The sequence below is a fragment of the Brassica rapa genome, chromosome A08 (genome assembly GCF_000309985.2).
Source record: "Brassica rapa cultivar Chiifu-401-42 chromosome A08, CAAS_Brap_v3.01, whole genome shotgun sequence".
NCBI lineage: Eukaryota > Viridiplantae > Streptophyta > Magnoliopsida > Brassicales > Brassicaceae > Brassica > Brassica rapa.
This window is the reverse complement of record NC_024802.2, coordinates 8,533,468-8,548,288: the sequence shown is the minus strand read 5'-3', so window position 1 is coordinate 8,548,288 and position 14,821 is coordinate 8,533,468. Positions and strand designations below refer to the sequence as shown.

At 36.6% G+C, this 14,821-nt stretch overlaps 2 protein-coding genes across 2 annotated transcripts; one reads left to right on the top strand and one right to left on the bottom strand.

Moving 5' to 3' along the window:
• The first annotated feature begins 6,081 nt into the window (after positions 1 to 6,081).
• On the top strand, positions 6,082 to 6,680 carry LOC103833769 (protein RALF-like 32). The gene has a single exon (XM_009109837.3). It carries the CDS (start codon positions 6,125 to 6,127, stop codon positions 6,470 to 6,472), a length of 348 nt encoding a protein of 115 aa, XP_009108085.1. The 5' UTR covers positions 6,082 to 6,124; the 3' UTR covers positions 6,473 to 6,680.
• A 3,422-nt stretch (positions 6,681 to 10,102) lies between these two features.
• Positions 10,103 to 12,757, bottom strand: LOC117127096. Its single transcript, XM_033276369.1, has 4 exons — positions 11,579 to 12,757; positions 10,965 to 11,508; positions 10,789 to 10,888; positions 10,103 to 10,722 (listed from the first exon to the last, which is right to left on the bottom strand). Exons 1-4 carry the CDS (start codon positions 12,621 to 12,623, stop codon positions 10,147 to 10,149), a joined length of 2,265 nt encoding a protein of 754 aa, XP_033132260.1. The 5' UTR covers positions 12,624 to 12,757; the 3' UTR covers positions 10,103 to 10,146.
• Positions 12,758 to 14,821: the final 2,064 nt, after the last annotated feature.

The window sequence follows — 14,821 nt, the reverse complement described above, 5'->3', positions numbered from 1 at the left end:
CTTTTTGGATGGTTCGGACCAGGTATCAATATCGTCAAGAATAGCAACTCCCGTTGCATGCACATCTCCGGTGGCAGGTTGTATGGCGTAAGAAAGACTGGCCACAATGAATATTGTCTCCCTGACATTCCGAACGGACTAAATCCATCTGTGCATAATCCGAGATACACATTCCGGCTATTGCTAGCAAAATCCGGATGTACTTTGTTGAAATGTTTCCAGGCTCTTGCATCTGATGGATGAGTCATCTCACCATCCGTCTGAGTATGCTCGGCATGCCATCTCATCTTTGCAGCAGTCTGCTCTGATTGATACAATCTTTTCAATCTGTCTGTAATTGGTAGGTACCACATCCTTTGGTACGGTACCCTATTACGTCCCCGTCCTTGCGACTTGAATCGTGGCTTCTTGCAGAATCGACATACTTCTAGCTTCTCATCATCTCCCCAATAGATCATGCAGTTGTCGATGCAGACATCTATCATCTCCGAAGGCAACCCAAGACTATAAACTAATTTCTGAATCTCATAATAAGAATCAGCAGACACATTGTCTTCCGGCAAATACTCTTTAAACAAGTCCGCCCATTCGTTCATGCAACTTTCAGGTAGATTGTGATCAGTTTTAATATTCATCATTCTAGCAGCCAACGACAATTTAGAGAGACCTTCTCTACAACCACTGTAAAGTGGTTGATTCGCCGCGTTTAACATTCCGTAAAACTTTTTTGCATCTATATTAGGTTCTTCATCTTCATCATGAGCTACGAATGCATCAGCTACCATATCATGAACCCTATCATAATCTACCATCTCCTCCTGATGGTAACTATGTTCATTATGCAAATGATGATTAACCGGTTCTTCCTGAAAATTGCTATTACTACTACTAGCTTCATTCTGATCATAATTATAACCTTCCCCATGTTGAAACCAGATATAGTAATTTGGCGTGAAACCTCTATTTATTAAATGCTTCCAAACATTTTCACGGTTTGCCAATTTCGAATTGTTGCATTTCCGACAAGGACAGAACATCTTACCACTTTCTTGGGCGAGCGGTGTTGAATCTGCTTGGTGCATAAATGTCTCCAGCCCCGCAAGGTATTCTTTCGTCACTCTCCCGTTAGCATCTCTATGCATATACATCCAATTCCGCAACTCGTAAATAGTCCCAGAGCCAGCCATTTTTTTTTCTTTCACGTTTTTTGTTGTTGGTGTGTTTAAAATGATGTTCCAACATCCATATTTATAGAAAATTTCGAATCTGGTAGTTGTAATTTTACTATGAAATTACGACGAAAATTAATTGTATGGCCAAAAAAAAAACGTGAGCCACCTACCAAGTTGGTGGATTCAAAATTTCCTCGTTAAGTACACGTAAAATATTTCGTCGTAAAGCACTCGCGAAATTTACGTGGATTTTACGAGGAAAAACTATTTCCTCGTAAAAGCCACGTCAATTTACATCGTCTTTACGACGAATATTTTTTGTCGTTAACTTACGACGAAATAACGATGCTTTTCTTTCTCAACGTACTTTCCTCGCAAAATCAACGTTTTTTTACGAGGATTATTTTTCCTCGTTAAACTTCCTCGGTAAAGATACGTTTTCTTGTAGTGTTCATAAATAAATACTGAACACATAATTACATCATCCAAAAACATCTTATTTAACCATAATAAAATAATATTTCACGCGAAGCGCGGACACCCCTAGTATTCTAATAGAGTCTTCCTTTTTCCACTACTGATGTTTTTTTTTTCTATTGTTGCAATTCGCATTCACCGTTACCGCCGGTAAGTTTTCCAATTTTGTGCTAGCATTATTCTTTTTTTTTGTGGTAAAAATGTAAAGATGATAGCTTTATTCTGTTCAGTTGATATCATTATTTGTGAATGGACAATGGTCACTTGATTTTTTCAATCAGAAGCAGTGTCTGATCTTTTTTAAAAACAAAAATCAACTCAATACAAAATTGAAGTTTATATGGAAATAAACCTTCATGCTTCATGAGTCATAAATAAGCACATGTATCCATGAAGCCAGCAAATAAAACATTGGGTTAAGGTTTCTATAAACTCTCGAACTCAGTTTCTTACAACTGCAAGTCAATATTTTTGTAGCACTTTCTTTGTGAACTTTACTAAATGTTGGTTCACAGATATCGGTCAAAGATTGCTTTTTGCAAAGTTGATTGCAATCATTAATTAGCCACTACCATGATTGAATAGTAAGAACACAAAGGTATTTCAAAAAAAGATAAGAAGATATAAATCAATCATTTTGCAAACCTAAAAGTCATATCAAAGTCTCTATACCAAGTTTCCAAAGCATACTTGAAACCCAAATATTCTTTTGTGTTTCACAATTTGTTTAACACTTCATGAGTTGCATTGAGTTTCTTTTTCATAATTCTATGGCTGCTTGTCCCAGAGGTAAATGTTAACGCTTCCTTACTTTGACTCTGAAGCAAACATAAAGAAAAATTTGGAAGTAAAGAAGATGACGCAGATTAACAAATAGATATGTAGGGGGAATGATGAATTTCAATTAGTGTTTCTATAAAGCTCTAATCTTCTATTTTATCAACTTGGTTTAATCATCCCTCATAGATGGAGTGATATATCCAAGAACTTGTCTCTTACCTAAAGCTCAATTTTTATAAGTTGATTCTCGCCTCATTGTAATCTAATAAAACCAGAATCTATTTCATTCAACTCAGAAGTGTCTTCTGTTGAGATAAACAGAAAAATATTAAGCAAAGAGTTTCAAGAAAATGTCAATAAGATGGCGACAAAACGTCAATAAGATATGTATAAACAGAAGTAAAGATTCTTTTAATCACCTCAGGTATGAGATCTAGGTGTAGAACACCGAGATGACAAAATGCAAACTCATATTTTTTTTTTGAATCATAACAGTCTCTGCGTCCTACTCATATACTTCCCACCTCTGCACATAAAACACACCACCAAGTTCAGTATAGCACATACAATCCTACGTCGGAAGTGTACTGTTCCCTTACCTTAAGAGTATCTATCGAAAAGCTCTCCTCCTTCACGTAGCCTAAAACAACAAATCACTTGCATTATCACTACATTCACTGTAGACATTATCAATGATCCTCATATGCATCATAGAAATGAGCAAGGTTATCATGACCAGACAAAGCTCTCAAGATCTTCATTTCTCTCCACACAACTACACAGATTACAAAAAAATCCAACAGATCTCATCATCATTAGTACAGAACCAGAAGACATTAAATCAAAAAGCACTAACCTTTGGTTTTGGAATAACTTTTACAGCAACTTGTAGTCCTTTGTTATCACCTTTCTTAAACTTAACCGTAGGTGTGTGTGTCCAAAATGGTCACGACCAAATTCATCACCAAAGCTCGTATCCAAAACTACTCCGCCTCCTTCCGCTTTGCTATATTCAGGGATCATCGCAGAGTTCTGCTTCACAAAGCCATGCCGTCTCGAGAGAGCAGATCTGATGTGTTTACCGGAGACGGAGAAGCAAACATTTGTTGCAGAATCTCTTTGGCTTGGAGTTCCCATTTGTCGCCAGAGTATTTTTGGAGAAAGGTCTGTCTACGGGTCCAAGACTCACCTTTTTATAGTTAGAGATCCACCGCTTGAAAGAGGGAAGATACATTGAATGAAAAATCGTGCTTAGAGTGGGTAGAAGGATTTAAGGAGGTCGTTAATGGCAATGTTCAATGCACCCTGTAACGGTTTTGAGATGAAGAAATCAAGTCGAAACGACATGATAGCAGCTTGGTCCAAGGATACGTCACCAAGATTTGTCTCACATCACCCTACCAAAACTCCATTGATGATTTAACTAAATAGAGCTCGAAAACAGGATGAACCCTAGAACTGGAGGATTGCCATCGTTGAAGACGATGAAGGTGACAATAGATCTACGCCATCATCTGTTCTTTCGAGCCGGACACAGTTCTAAATTCCACAGCCCAAACTCATAACACGCGGAAGAAGAAGCCCACTACGGTGAAGAATAAATGATACGAAGCGTTTTGCGTAAGTGGACATGTGGCGGCTTCTGAACGCGCGACTTTCCTATGTGAACTCCGACGTTGAGGCCTGTGAGAGAAGCAAACATGATTTTCTAATAATAGATAGATAGATTGTTATGATTATCATAGAACCTGACTCATCATCCATCACCATGATCAATATTTATAGTTTTTTTTGGTAAAATATTTATTGTAAATACTGCTAATATATATATTTTAAATAAACAGTATTATAATTTTTTCCACCATACATTGTAATTTGTATCTATATAAATTTGGAAATGTTTAAAGATTGAGGTTCTTGTTCACTTTCTTTCTTTCTTCTATATTCCACACAGCGCCTGTTTATGAGTGGTAAAGGCCCCACACAAAATCTGAGTTTTAACTGTGTAATTTTTAATAAAAAAACCAATAAAAAAATTTAGCCTAAAAAAATTGAAAAAGGCTTGGGTCCTAAGCGATTGCTTCTGCTGCGGGCCAGGCTTGTTTCCACGAAATACTTTGTTAACATTATACAAAAGGTATGAAACTTATTGGTTCTTTTTTATCTGAAAAGTTATCGATAGTTGGTAAATTTGCCAATTATTATTCGGCTTTACAATATTGTTTACATTTTTTTAAAAAAATTGTATTCATCAAAAAAACACGTTTACAACTAGTGCACCTTTGTGAATAACTACTCCTTACTCCTTTACAACTCTAGAATATAAACCCTAAGAAAACAAATTATTTCTATTCACAATCTAGCTCCAAACTAATATTGTAAAACTCCTTCTATACCTTTTCCTCCCTTTGTTCTCATCAGACTTAACTTATTACGGACCCCTTTCTCGATCAACCTCTGTAGAGCTGGTAGAGGCAAATGCTTATCATCATCCTTGATCTTATTTCTCTCCCTCCACAATGCATGGACCACAGCTTGAAATGCATATCTGATACAGAAAAGCTTCTTTTTTTCCATGGTCTGATCTGTAATCAAGAGTACTACGGTGTTCCAGTCATGTGTATGAGCACTACGCAAGATCCCTTTTACTAGATAATCCCATACCTGAGAAGAAAATGAGCAATCCATCGTTTACATTTTCCAATATTTGTTTTATAATGTCCAATGTTTTTATTTATTTATTTATTAAACTTTTTTAAAACTTTATTTTAACTTAACTTTTAAAACTTTGTTTATTTTATTTTACCGCAGTTGTTTCTTTTGGTTTTCAACCGTTGAATATGGACCGTTGCTTAACATATCAGCTAAGTAAGCGTACGGGCCGGCTACTTCTTAGAATCTTAAGTCATCGGCCCACTAGCATATTTTGGAATAAGGTTCTAAAAGAGAGCAATTTTAAGAAAGCATGTCGTAATCTTACATAGTGCATAGTCTGCACTGATTATATGTTACTAGATTCCTTCATTATATAAAGATAGATTCTCGTTTGTCATAATTTAAAACTGTGATGATGATGAAATCAACACGAGTTTTTATTTGTTTATTTTAGCAAGTAATATTTATTTGTACAAGTTCAAAAAAAAGAGTAATATTTATTTGTCACCCAGTTGTTAAGGAAAAAAAAAAAGAATCATACCTATTTTTTTAGAATCATACAATTTTATTCAAGAGTAAAAATTGAAAGTGTGCCAATAAATACAATGTAAAACGTCATTGTAGAACCTATCTTCATATTTCTTTTCCCCAAATAATGCCTAACAGCTTTATACCTAATAAAAGAGGATATAATACAATCAGTGAATAAATATAGAATTAGAATATAGCGCATCATTTAAAAATTGGAAACTTTAGCCGAAAAATGCAAGTAGTGAATAAATATAGAACTATAACTTATCTTTGTAAAAATTGACGGCTTATAAAAATACAATTAATGAATGGATACATAATTACAATATGGGGCATCGGCATCATAACTTTATCCTCCTAAAAATTGAGGGCTTTAAATTATCCTTCTACGAAAGTAAATGAGATTCGATTAGGCATAACAAGTTACAAACCAATATCTTCCACTATAAATAATGGATGTAACCCCAACCAAATATATACACAATTCAAAGTAATAAAGCACATCAAGCATGGAATACTACACATTTTCTCAAGAGTTTGCCGAAAACGAACGTGCACCGGGAAAGCATCACGTTAAGAAGACGTGGGTTAAAGAACGTTATGAGAGTGATGAAGAAGATGGTTCGAGAGAGGAAGAGGTGAACCAAATGATCATAAAAGAAGAAGAAGATGAAGAAACTAAAGGTATGGTGATGTCATCTAGTACGATGCTAACAAGTAAGGTGAAGTATCTCAACTATGGAGCTCTCAAACATGATACGCCACCGGCAGCGTCTAGTGGTGGAGGAAGAGTCATGCCTCCTCCGTCGAACAGATACCACCGTGGCCATCCCAAGTACTACAGATGCAGGGGTTGAACCGTTGAAGTGAAAAATCTCCGGAGATTAATCAAATTTCGAATTAATATATGAATGATAAATAAGTTTGGTAAGTATATATATTTACTTTCCATGCAAAATGTTTCACCATATGCTTGTAAGTGGTAATTTCTGTTGCGAAATATTAATATCTACTAAGAGAAAAAAATAATATGAATGATACAGTACTTATATAGTAATTTGGTCACTTGGTCCGATTTTACAAAGCAATGTATTTGGTTCTTTGCTGAAAAACGCGGAATCGAGTACATGACACGACCTTAGTTTAAGGTGGTCAGAACATCTCCAATGTAAAACTCTATTTTTCCTCCAAAATAGAGTAAAAGTAAAAATTGGGTAAAATTATTCTAACCCTACTCTATTTTCACTCGATAATAAAGTGATAAAGAAATAAAAAATAGATTACTTCATTTATGGATTAAATTTCATTATGGAGTGAGATATAAAATATAAAATTATAAATATAAATAAATATTAAAATACAAGCAAAATACAAAATTATTGCGTAAAATTATTTCCGTAATGCTCCATATTTGGTTATACAAAATTTGTTAGAACAATATTTTAGAGGTTCCGGAGAAAATTTACTAGACTACTAGTATTGTTGTAATATTTTAAATTTGCGTAATAATTATGTCTTCATTTATTTTTTTAAAAAGTTTTTTATTAGGTTTCTTTTGTATTATTCTTGTTGTCTAATTTTAGTTTTAAAATATTATAAATCTTATTTTTATTTTTTTTTAATTTTATTTGTAAAATTTGAATTTATAAAAATAAATTTGAATGAACCATCCTTTAAATGTTTTAGAATAGTCAAATGATTTTGTATTTCTTTAAGGATAAAACGATCATATCAAGCCACATATTGTCTTTAACGATATATGACATTTATTCTATTAAAAGAGAATTCGTGACTTTTATGCATGACATTTTAAAATAAACTATCCTTTAAATTTTTTAGTTAAAAAGTCAAATGATTTTGTATTTCTTTAAGGATAAAACAATCATATCATTTTTGATCTTCAAGTCACATATTAACTGCATTATAAATCTCCTTATATTCAGCAAAAAAATCAGGTCGTTACATATGCATTCACTACAAGAAAACATATTTTTTACGAGGGCAATATACTTTGTAACTTCGTCGTAAACGGGGTGTTACGACGAATGAACCGCGAAACACGTTTCGTCGTAAAACGCCCGTCGTAACCGATGTTTCGTCGTAAATGACTTGTTAAGTTTACGACGAAATATATTCCTCGTAAAGCGCAGGGCAGAGATTCGTCGTAAACGACACGTAAAATTTCGTGGTAAACTCCACGTAATGGATTCGATGTAAAGCACACGTAAACATTTTCGTTGTAACACCCTCGTAAATGTTTCGATGTAAACTCCACGTAACATTTCGATGTAAAGACCACGTAAAATCTTCGATGTAAAAGACTCGTAATTATTTTCGACGGTAATCAGTTGTAAATGTTTACGTCGAGCCTACATCGACGTTTCGTTTTATAATATATTTTGAATATTATTTTTAACCTCAAATATATATATATATAAATTTGAATTTATTTAAAATTCTGAATTTTAAATAATTTTAATTTTAAAACGAAATATGAAAATAAAAAACATTTATAAAAAAGCATTTAAAAGTCATAATATTTAAATTCATAATACAAACCAAAATATTAAAAAAACTACATATCATCGAAGTAGTCGGTGGGGTTGCTCGGCTGTTGACGGGTTGGATCGGACTCTTGGGGATCTCGTACTGGCAACCCAAGAGCGGCTCGTCTCTGACTCAACATTCTCTGCATAACCGGGTTTCCCACGGCCATCACGTCTAGCAAATCCTCAAGAGAGTCTAAACGAACCTGCTGGCTATCCATTCGAGCTTTCATCTGAGAAGTCTCTTCATCCCGTCTCGAAGTGTATGACGAAGTTGCCCTTGCAACTTGGTTAACAGAGCCTATACCGACTATTCGTCCCTTCTTTCTAGGAGCCAGCTATAAAATTAAAACATATATTAATATAGTTATTAAAAATAATGTAAACAAAAATTTTTAGTTGTACTACCTCTTCGAAGATTCTGTCGGCTTCTTCGGTGGACAATGTGACGGGTAATCCATCGGGAGACTCCTGAGTTAGTTGCGTCTCCCGTTCTTCAATCCGAGTAGCCACTGCTTGAGCGAGTTTCTCAGATGCAGGATCCACAAAAACTCCGTCGGATGTGGCGTGAGTCATCTTGAATAGGTCAGACAGAGATGGTAAGACTCCCGTCTTCTCCAACTATAAAAAAAAAATATTAAAAATTATATTAATTGAATATTTTAAAATAAATATTTAAAAACAAAACTTACAACTTCTAGACGGATGCCTGCATGTGGTTTTTGGCCGGTTCTGTGAAGCATGGGCAAATTACCATCTTTATCCTTCGTTCTTCGAGAAGCCGAGCACGAATTGGCCTTTTTGATCGAAGAGGGGTGCTTCCAGTAGGCGATGAGGCCATCCCACACATCCTTCGTGAGCTCAGTGGGCTTTCCCTCATACCCGTCGAGCTCCCACTTGTCCTTCCAATCGGAGACTGTGTTGCAGAGGCGGATCTTTGCTTTTGCAACGAATTCCGCCTTCACCATCTCGGTGATTCCCAAAGACCAATGCCACTTTTGCTGAAACACAAAAAATTTGAAAAATTACAATTAATAATAATATTTAAAAAATATATACATATTTAAAAGTGAAAATTTAATTAAATTTAAAAATCTTACCGCAAACATTTTAAACCAAGTGATCTTAACGTGATTTGGAGTCTTGCTCCAGTTCGGATATGCCCCGTCGTAGTAACCCTTAATCATTTTCGAAACGCTCCGGCCAACACGGTTGTTAGCCCCAAACCTGAAAGGAAAACAATTTAACCGTTAAAAAATAAAAATAATTTAAATTTTAATGTAATAAAAATTAATAACTTACCAATAAGTTCCTCGGGGTCTATCGGGGTCTAGAACATCCAAACCCTCCCGTCCAGGCTGGGCAAGCAAATCCTCTACCGTATATCTCGCGAATGGGGCATATGAAGGCACACGCAAATCCGGATGAACTGCACCTTCTGGGACAGGCTCAGGTGCAGCCGCTGGAGGAGGAGGTGGAGGCATATGCGGTGGAGGCATTTGCGGTGGAGGCATATGCGGTGGAGGAGGACTCCAAGCAACTCTCTGAGAAGGCTGAGAGTCTGGAACTGCGGTGGAGGATGATGGACCGGAAGACGATGGACCGGAAGAAGATGTACCGGAACCATCGTCGCCAAACAAATCTCTATAGCTAGGTGCTCTGGATTTTCTTCTAGGAGCCATCTAAAAAAACTAAAATAAATTTAATCAATTACGACATAATAAAAATATTATTCCGTTACCTAACTAATCACCTAAACTAATTACCTAACTAATCACCTAAACTAATTCCGTTACCTAACTAATCACCTAAACTAATTTAAAAAAAAAAAAAGAGAGAAGAGAGAGTTTACCTTAGAGAGAGCAAAGGAATTTGGGAGGAATGAGCGAGGCAGCCTCGCTCTCGGCGTCTCCTTATATAGATTAGGATTCGTCGTAAAAGCGACGTAATTTTACGACGAATTTACCAGGCCCGCGTTTTTCCATTTACGACGAATTTACCAGGCCCGCGTTTTTCCATTTACGACGAATTGGTTGTTCTGGTACCTCAACTTCAGTGATAGCGTCTTCTTCTTGCAAGGGCGGTTCTTCTCCAACGACAATGCGTCCACGAGGTGTAACTTTGATAGCAGTTACCCAGTTTATCCCGGAAGTTCGAAGCCGAGGATAAGGAAGGAAGCTAACTTGCTCGGCTTGTGAAGCTAAAATGAAAGGCTCAAATTTGTTGTATCTTCTCCCAAAATTGACATCCACAACACCAAATTTGTTATACCGAATCCCTCGGTTCACAACAGGATCGAACCATTCACATTTGAAGAAGACGCATTTTAGCTTTAATAAACCCGGAAATTCCACTTCAATAATCTCCTGCAATATCCCGTAAAAGTCTGTTTCACCTTTCACACATATTCCGTAGTTACTCGTTGCCCGATGTCTCCCATACTCATATGTGTGAAAGGTAAATCCTCGTGTGAAATACATAGGTGATGTGGTGACCTTTGCAACTGGACCTTGAACCAATTCGTGAAACCATACGGGATAATAAGGATCGTCATAATCAACCTGCAAAAAACATATATATATTCTTAAACACTTACTTAATTAATATAATAGTATGAGATATATTACCTGTGATTTTAACCACTTGACAAAGTGCTTATCTTTACGTGTATCCACATCAGTTGCAGATATTCCTGGTATTGCTTCTTCAACTTGAGATACAAACATCCTGCAAATTGAACAAATAATCAAATCATACATAATTAATTTTAATTCATATAATTAACATTCACAAAAATATTTACCTTTCAAAGTAACGGGTCATTGCATCCTCGCAGTTGAGCAGAATATATGTGTGGGCACTATGTTTATCTTCTTCACATGACCACCATACTTCTTTCGTTTTACCATCAAACCGTCCTATTTCGCAGAAAATGTCAGGAACACCATCAATTGGATATGATGTCGGTACTCCACCATCATCATATCTCCTAGGAACTCTTTTTCTCGTACGAACAGTTGGAGCAAAATAGTATGATGTGAAGTTAGATGTTTCGGCTGTCAAACTCCCTGCAATTATTGAACCTTCTACCTTTGCAAGATTTCTTGCTTTCCCCTTCAAATGTTTCATCTGTCGCTCATACGGATACATCCATCCGTTGTGAACAGGTCCACGAAGCAATGCTTCATACGGTAGGTGGACAACTAGATGCTCCATGACGTCAAAAAATGAAGGAGGAAATATCTTCTCCAGGTTGCACAATATGATCGGAATGTTCTGATGAAGTTGTTCGATGACTTCTTCTTTGAACGTACGTGTGCTAAGATCTCTGAAAAATGCTCCGATGGCTGTATATTTTAAAAGGAATCAAATTAATAACATTTCGTAACATATGTATATATATAAATTTATAATTACCTGCAAGTGCTTCGTGGACATTTGCTGGAAGGAGCTCGGCAAAAGCAAATGGAAGCAGTCGTTGCATAAACACATGACAATCATGACTTTTCATTCCGGAGAACTTTTGACCTCGTTCAATACATCTTGACATATTTGAAACATAACCATCAGGAAACTTAACTTCCGATGCAACCCAGTCAAACAAGGTTGTTTTGGCTGCTGATGACAACCGGAAGATGGGAACAGGAACGTTTCCATTGCTCTTGATATGTAACTCACTTCTTGAGCAAATATCAGGTAAGTCCATCCTTGACTTTTTGTTATCTTTTGTCTTCCCAGGGACGTTAAGTAATGTATTCATGATGTTCTCAAAAAAGTTTTTCTCGATATGCATGACATCCAGATTGTGGCGTAAGAGAAGATCCTTCCAATAGGGTAGCTCCCAAAATATACTCTTCTTATGCCAATTGTGAGATACACCATACCCATCAGGCATATTTCCAGGAACATGCCAATTTCCTCCAACCTTAACTGTTTCCTGAGCTCCGTAATAATCAATGTCCGCTTCGATCTGCTGGCCGGTGAGATATGGAGGAGGACTGTCTCTCACAATTTTTTTGTGTCGAAACAATGTCTTATTTCTTCTGTACGGATGGGCAAGTGGAAGAAACCGACGATGAAAATCAAACCAACAACTCTTCCTACCATTCTTCAGTTGAAAAGCATCCGTGGATCCAAGACAATACGGACAAGATAATCTTCCATGTGTTGTCCAGCCAGACAACATCCCATAAGCAGGAAAATCACTTATCGTCCACATCAGAACTGCTCGCATCGTAAAATTGTTTTTCAAGGAACAATAGTACGTCCTCACCCCTTCTGACCACAATTGCTTTAGCTCTTCTATCAACGGTTGAAGAAAAACATCAAGAGACCGTTTTGGATGCTTCGGCCCTGGGATTAATATGGTCAAAAATAGAAATTCTTGTTCCATGCACATATCCGGCGGTAAATTATACGGCGTAAGAATGACTGGCCACAAAGAATATTGTCTACCAGACATTCCAAATGGACTAAATCCATCGGTGCATAACCCAAGATAGACATTCCGAATATTTGTAGCAAAATCTCCGTGTACCTTGTTGAAATGTTTCCACGCTCTTGCGTCTGATGGATGTGCAACCTCACCATCTCTCTGGACATGTTCGGCATGCCACCTCATCGACGCAGCAGTCCTCTCAGATTGATATAATCTTTTCAATCTGTCTGTAATTGGTAGGTACCACATCCTTTGGTACGGTACCCTATTCCTCCCACGGCCTTGCGGTTTGAATCGTGGTTTTTTGCAGAATCGACACTCTTCTAACTTGTCATCTTCCTTCCAGTAGATCATGCAGTTGTCGATGCAAACATCAATCATCTCCGAGGGTAACCCAAGACTATAAACCAATTTCTGAATCTCATAATAAGATTCAGCAGACACGTTGTCTTCTGGCAAATACTCTTTAAACAACTCCGCCCATGCATCCATGCAATTCTCAGGTAAATTATGATCCGTTTTAATATTCATCATCCTAGCTGCTAGAGACAATTTAGAGAGACCTTCTCTACAACCAGTGTAGATTGGTTGATTTGCAGCATCTAGCATTTCATAAAACCTTTTTGCATCCAAATTAGGTTCTTCTACATTTCCAGTTCCATCTGCTATTGTTGTAGTTGTTTCTAAAAATGCATCACTAATCATATCTTGAACCCTATCATGATCTACCATCTGCTCCTCTTGATGATAATTATGTTCATTATGCACATGATTCAGTTCTTCATTATGATGAGCATCCTCAAAATTAGCATTACTACTACTAGCTTCATTTCCCCCATAACCCTCTCCATGTTGATACCAAATGTAGTACTGTGGTGTAAATCCTCTGTTTACTAAATGATTCCATACAGTTTCACTACGTGCAAATTTTGAATTCTTGCATTTTGAACAGGGGCAGAACATCTTACCGCTTTCCTGCGTGATCGGTGTACAGCCCGCCTGGTGCATGAATGTCTCTAGCCCGTTCAGAAATGCATTCGTCACTCTCCCGTCGGAATCTTTGTGCAAATACATCCAACTTCGTAACTCGTAAATACTACCGCCACCGACCATTTTTTCTTCTATTTTTTTTTAAATTTTTTTTTCCGTTTGGGTCTTGTGAGGAAGAGAGTTGTGTGTTGTGAGGAAGAGAGTTGTGGGAAATGACATATATATAGAGAAATTTTCGAGTTGGGTAGTTGAAATATAACAACGATTTTACAAGGAAACTTTTACATGGATTTTACATAGTTTTTTTACAACGACTTTACAACGAACTTCGATAAGTTTTTCACCTAAATATAACGGTAACATGATTCGTTGTAATATCGATGTAAAGTTTTCTTTTCGACGTACTTACGTCGTAATATTACATGGGTTTACGACGAAATTTGGTTTCGTTGGTTTCGTCGTAATTGCGTTGTTAACCCACCATTTACTATTTCTAAGACAACGATAAGGAACCTGTGTCGTTCGTCTGTCTGCCAATTCAGTGGAACGACAAGGAGAAAGTGGACGGAAGTGCAGCTGGTTTGTACTTGAGAGGAACCTTTGACGATGGTCGGAGGTTCCACTCAAGTATAAACCAACTGCACTTCCCTCCATTTTCTCCTTGTCGCTCCACTGAATTGGCAGACAGACGAATGACTCATGTTCGTTATCGTTATCTTCGAAATAGTAATTGGTGGCTGAATGAGGAGTTGTGTGTTGTGAGGAAGAGAGTTGTGTGTTGTGAGGAAGAGAGTTGTGGGAAATGACATATATATAGAGAAATATGGTAAGTTTTACATGGATTTTACATAGAAAATTTACAACGCGTTTACAACGAATTTAGGTAAGTTAAAGCACATTGAATACATTAACACGATTCGTCGTAATGTCGATGTAACGTTTACAACTATTTCGCATTCCACGTACTTTCGTCGTAAACTTACATTGACTTTACGACGAAAACGTTTCGTCGTAAATTACCATGGAGTTTACGACGAAGTTATGTCTCGTCGTAATTGCGTTGTAAAGCGTATGTAAATTTACGAGGAAATTATTTCCTCGTAAAACGCCGTTGTTACTGCTACGTTTTCTTGTAGTGATTTAACTTTTTTAATTCAATCATCAACATCTTAAACTCTTAAAAATTGACGTAACAGATGTTATTTAACCCGAATTTTCCCTAATATTACAAT

Coding starts and splice junctions, on each gene's coding strand:
- LOC103833769 (XM_009109837.3), top strand. CDS start 6,125: ATGGAATACTACACATTTTCTCAAGAGTTTGCCGAAAACGAACGTGCA.
- LOC117127096 (XM_033276369.1), bottom strand. CDS start 12,623: ATGTCTGGTAGACAATATTCTTTGTGGCCAGTCATTCTTACGCCGTAT. Junction 10,889..10,964: donor ATGACCCGTTACTTTGAAAG/GTAAATATTTTT, acceptor TTCAATTTGCAG/GATGTTTGTATCTCAAGTTG. Junction 10,723..10,788: donor TCAAGTGGTTAAAATCACAG/GTAATATATCTC, acceptor TGTTTTTTGCAG/GTTGATTATGACGATCCTTA.